Source organism: Rhipicephalus microplus, chromosome 3, assembly GCF_043290135.1.
Source record: "Rhipicephalus microplus isolate Deutch F79 chromosome 3, USDA_Rmic, whole genome shotgun sequence".
In the NCBI taxonomy this organism is placed as follows: Eukaryota; Metazoa; Arthropoda; class Arachnida; order Ixodida; family Ixodidae; genus Rhipicephalus; species Rhipicephalus microplus.
In genome coordinates, this window is record NC_134702.1 from 70,152,587 (window position 1) to 70,157,849 (window position 5,263).

The 5,263-nt window shown below is 47.9% G+C and overlaps 1 protein-coding gene across 1 annotated transcript; it reads left to right on the forward strand.

Annotated features, from left to right (window-relative positions):
• Window positions 1-2,175: 2,175 nt before the first annotated feature.
• Window positions 2,176-4,481, forward strand: LOC142803776 (uncharacterized). The gene is made up of 4 exons (XM_075889770.1): window positions 2,176-2,389; window positions 3,137-3,235; window positions 3,298-3,402; window positions 3,795-4,481. Exons 1-4 carry the CDS (start codon window positions 2,320-2,322, stop codon window positions 4,439-4,441), a joined length of 921 nt encoding a protein of 306 aa, XP_075745885.1. The 5' UTR covers window positions 2,176-2,319; the 3' UTR covers window positions 4,442-4,481.
• Window positions 4,482-5,263: the final 782 nt, after the last annotated feature.

Consider the following 5,263-nt stretch of genomic DNA (forward strand, 5'->3'; position numbering starts at 1 on the left):
GTCAGCTTCCTAAGGGGAAAAAGTTCTACCCATTTAGTGAAGTGATCCGTGATCACCAGCAAGAACTTATTTCTGCTAGGAGTTGAGGGGTACGGGCCCATTACGTCACACGCTGCGATTTGCCAGGGAGTCTGACTGTTAATCGGTTGCATGAGGCCGGGCGGACGTCCTCCTCGCGGCTTGACGCTTTGGCACACACGACATGAACGGGCGTAGCGAATCACATCCCGCTTCATACCTGGCCAGGTAGCGAGGCGACACAACTTAGCGTAAGTCTTAGGGCCGCTCGCATGCCCACCAATGCACGAGTCATGAAAGTAGCGAAGAAGCGCTCCTCTCAACGCGCGCGGTATCACGACTTTAAATGACTCACTTGTGTCATCGTCGGATGGAATGTACCTCAGCAGGACGCCGTCAGAATCTAGCAGATATGAATCCAGCGCGCTCACAGCACTACCAGCTGTTGCCGAGCGCTCCGCACCGACAGCAATACCAGCTGCCCCCTTGTGCGCGGTGGCCTCACTACCACCCGGCTCCCGGAGCCCGTCGAACACCTTTCGACAAAATGGATCTTTCTGCTGAGCTTCTAACAGCTCCCTTCTGCTGAAAACAATCCCTGCGCTAACGACAGCCTCTACGTGGTTCACGCTCTTAGCTCGAACTAACGTTTGCTCCGCTGTTTGCGTTAGCGCGAGTGTCTCGCTCTCAGTTCGTTCCGAATTAGTCGCGTGACTTGCCTCGTGTCGAACTGGAGCACGCGATAGTGCGTCGGCCGCGGCATTGTTCTTACCCTTGCGGTAGCGGACGGTGAAGTCATAACGCTGCAGCAACAATGCCCAACGCGCCAATCGGCCACTTGGTTCGTTCAAACGCCTCAACCACGTGAGCGCCATGTGGTCCGTTTCAATCACAAACGCAACTCCGTCTATGTAAAAGTCAAACTTACGGAGAGCAAAAACTATCGCCAGACACTCTTTCTCGGTTACTGAGTAGTTCCTCTCCGCCGGTGTCAACGTACGGCTCGCGAACGCAATCGGTCGGAGGGAACCTCCATGCTCCTGAAGCAAAATTGCTCCTAAGCCCAGGTCGCTTGCATCGGTGTGAATAACAAACTCCCTGTTCAAATCGGGTAGCTGCAGCTGAGCCGTGTTGGCCAGCAACTTCGTGAGGCGACGCAGTGCGGCCTCTTGCTCTTGGCTCCAAGCCCAACGCTCACCATTCCTCAAGAGCTTCGTTAAAGGCGCCTGCACTGCCGCGCAATCTGGAATGAATTGGCGATAAAAATTCACCATCCCCAAAAAGCGCCTCAGCTCACCGACATTGTTCGGCGATGGATAGCTCACTATCGCTTCAAGCTTACCCTTATCCGGCAAAATGCGACCCTCGTCAAGCGTAAATCCCAATAATGTTATTCGGGTCGCCGCTATCTGAGCTTTGTTTGGGTTCAAAGTGATGCCCGCAGACCTCAGCCGTTCTAGAACGTCTCTCAAGTGGCGCACGTGCTCTTCGAACGTTTTCGAGTAAACCACTATGTCGTCTAGATATGCGAGTGCGTGCTGCCACTTTGCATCTCCCAAAACACGGTCCATTAGCCTCTGATACGTAGCGGGAGCGCCCACCAAGCCAAACGACATTCTCCTGAATTGGAAAAGTCCTCTGTGGCACGTGAAAGCTGACTTCTCTTTATCCCGCTCGTCCATCTCAACCTGAAAATATCCGCGGCTAGCATCGAGCGTTGTGAAGTACTTCGCCCCGCCTAGATTGGATACTAACGATGAAATGGAGGGAAGAGGATACGCGTCCTTCTTCGTAATTTCATTCAGCCTGCGGTAGTCTACACAAAGGCGATACGTATCATCTTTCTTTGGAACTAGAACTACCGGGAAACCCCATGGGCTGTTTGACCTCTCAACTACGCCTGTTTCGATGAGTTCGTCCAAGGCGGCGTCTAGTGCTTTCCGCTTAGCTAAGCTGATTGGTCGGGGATTGCATTTCCAAGGGCGTGCATCACCCGTGTCAATTCTATTGGCGAATTCCATTGAGAGAACAGGAGTAAGGGTGCCGAGCAGAGAGGAGTAGGGGGCAGAGCACTGAGAGCCGCGTCACTCGACCTGCCACTGGAATGCGGCACACCTCCGCAGAGCAGGTGTGAGGGAATAAAAAGGCGAGTGAGGAGAAAGGTTGTGCATCCCAGCGTCCTCTGCTGCAAAACACGTGCGGTCTGATCCGGACGGGCAAGGAAAGCACGTGTGGCAGTGGTTGGTACAGCGCACTCGCTTGCGCGCTATCCTGCAAAGCTGCTGCTTCGTATACTACTACATGATGGACTCGGAAGCTCAGCGCATCCTACTGTCTTTAATTCAACACCAGGCACCATCTAGTACGGAAGGTAAAGTGAATTTGATTGCTTTTTATTTGTTTCAGCGCACTTGTCGCGCATGCAGCATGCAATGCATTCTTGCGCGCGTGGACCTAAGCCCACTATTCTTTATCATATCAGAAAAACACCGTGGATATGACAGCTTTATCAGACTGTTCATGCAGTTACCAGCTGCTGCTGTCATCAGCAGTTAACAAAACGTAAACAATTCTAGAAGTACTGCAGTACACTATCCTGTTGCCAAGTTTCCTTGCATGAGTAATTAATCCTTAATTCAAAACAAACTTACATTGCAGACCCCTCCATCAGCAACAGAATGATTCGCAGCGTTTTAAGAAAAGTAACTGCGAAGTGGCGTGTAGCAAGTGTCACGTGGGTGCAGCTAAGTATTGCACGCAGTAACAATTTATTTTTATTTCTGATTTTTAAGTGGCTAATGTCTCCAGACGGCAGATCAGCATCCCACGTGATACGGTGAAGCCATACATCTCCTCGGAAGCACGATTTCTTATCGCAGGGTCGAGATGCTACGTATGATAAGCGATATTTTTTTTTAATTATCAGTGATTTGTGCAGTGTTTCATGCAGCCCTGTAACATGATGAATTGACTTTTTTAGAATTTGTTTTTTGCTTGCTCTAATCCGCTTACCTTCGAGTGTAAGGCATCCGAGTTTGCATAATGTAGCTGACTACTTGAGAAACCATTTTCATTATATAACTGATTTGATTACATTTCCATCATTGTGTGAAAACAGATGCAGTTCTGCGTACAAATATGGCTGGCGATGTGCCAAGGCGAGGGAGCGAAGAAATGCGCATGGAGCTCAGATTGCCATGCGTTGAAACAGGAGGTGGTAAGTATTAGTATTAACATTATTGCGAGGCACTACATTTACTGCTCATTTATATTTTTTAGATGGCACAGATACTCTGCACCTGCCAGCTCCCACTGCATCAAGATCAGCTGACGGGGAGACTGGTGCTCAAAGCAAGCCATCAGGCTCCAGGAGAGGAGGTGGAGGCAAGTATATTAACACTGAGTGTCTACAATTGCCTCAGCAAGTGTTCTTGGGTAAATCTAACAAGCATGCATCAGAGCGTGTAAAAGTGTACTTGTAGGAGTGATCCTTAAATGACAAAAAAAAAAAGAGAGCATGGAAAGCAGACCACTACAATTACTGGAAGACTGGCACAATTTGCATATTGCATTTACATGCACAATACCAGAACTTATCACTTATGTATGTTTGCTAGTCTGCGCAAATGCTTGTTTTGTTGATTAATGCTTGCTGATTGATAATTAAGCTCAAGTGACCGTGCTGTGTGTTAAATTATTCAATTATAAGTAATGCCTGCACAATGACCGACAGTTTCCCAATAAACCATTTATGTGTTGGTTCTTTCTTATTCTAGCTGCTGAATGGACAGAGGGGCAAACAAGGCTGCTCCTAGAGTACTACCTCAAATATTTCCCTCAGATTGGCCCATTTAAAAAATTCAAAAACAGGAAGCAAGCCTTTAAACAAATATCGATGGACATCGAGGCTGTGCTTGGCATAGCCAAAACCCCAGAACAGTGTGAAAATAGGTACAAAACAGTAATTAGGCGTCGGAAGGCGTCTTCCGACCATAACAAAAGGTCTGGTGCTTCACCCACCCCTGTGCCTTTTGACGACGAGGTGAAAAAAATTGAAAGCATTGATGACAGCATTGAACCGGAGGTAGAGCGAGACGCCTCAGGGGCTACATTCAAAGCCTCGCCCGAATCTCCGGCCGTGTTGTCACCTGCCAACACCACTGAGGAAAATAAGACGCAGTCCTCAAATCCCGACACGAAGCCACGGGTAGGAACTGCACGCCTGGCACACATGCAGTTGTTTTTTACTGAAATGAGGGCACTGCAAGAAGAAAAGGAGGCTCAAAAGGCGGCCAGACGTCAAGAAAAAGAAAATCGAAGAGCTGAAAGGCAGGCCGAGCGACAGGTGCTTCGTGAAGAGCGGCGCAAAATGCATGAAGAAAAAATGGAGATTCTCCGTCAGGCCTTTGGACTTCCAAAATAAAGTGGTAGTTTTAAATAAATAAACGTACTACCCAAAGCGATTACTTAGTTTCAATGTCTTTTATTTTCTAGTTTGGCACAATACACTACCTTGAGAAAATGCAAATGGGCCAACAGGTGTGTGGTAAGGACAATTTTTCCCAACCTTGAAGGTGTTTTAACGAGTTCAGCTTTTCAGGTGGGCCTTTGGTAAGCATATATTTGCTCACAACTGCATAACACGTAAAGGAATTCCTTGTTTCATGGCTGCTGGTTCTGCAACCCCATTTTTATCATCAAGTGATCTCTCTTGATGCTAGCCAAGCCACGTAATAGGCTATCCTGTTGGGCTACACTACTGCTGCTTACTTGAACTGCAGAAGAGCTTGAGTCTACATTTGTTGTTTGTGAGGTAAGTGACAGGTCTCGTGACAGGTTCTCTGGCAAATCTCCACAATCAATGCAGAGGTTGTGAAGCACACAGCATGAAATGATAAACTTGGACATGTTATCCACTGTCCACATATCCAACCTGTGCAGTTGTCTGAAACGATTTTTTAAATCGCCAAAAGTATTTTCAATAAGCACCCTTGTCCCGGAGAGTCTTGCATTGAAGGTTTTTTTGATGCTGTCAAGATTCCCATAGTCTCGAATTGGTGTCATCAGGTACTCCCGGAAAGGATATGCAGCATCCCCCACTATATGGTACTTGCTAGAGCACAGTTGTGGCAAAACACTTGAAATCCTGGACCGACGGAAAATGCGTGCGTCATGAATTTTGCTTGGGTAGCCAGTGCTGGCATCAAGAAACCTCTTCTTGTTGTCACAAACACCTTGAAGTGTC

Bases quoted from the DNA above. Each gene is read 5' to 3' on its own strand.
- LOC142803776 (XM_075889770.1), top strand. From the start codon at position 2,320: ATGATGGACTCGGAAGCTCAGCGCATCCTACTGTCTTTAATTCAACAC. The intron at 3,236-3,297 runs GTAAGTATTAGT...TATATTTTTTAG, and splicing joins ATGCGTTGAAACAGGAGGTG to ATGGCACAGATACTCTGCAC. The intron at 3,403-3,794 runs GCAAGTATATTA...TTCTTATTCTAG, and splicing joins CTCCAGGAGAGGAGGTGGAG to CTGCTGAATGGACAGAGGGG.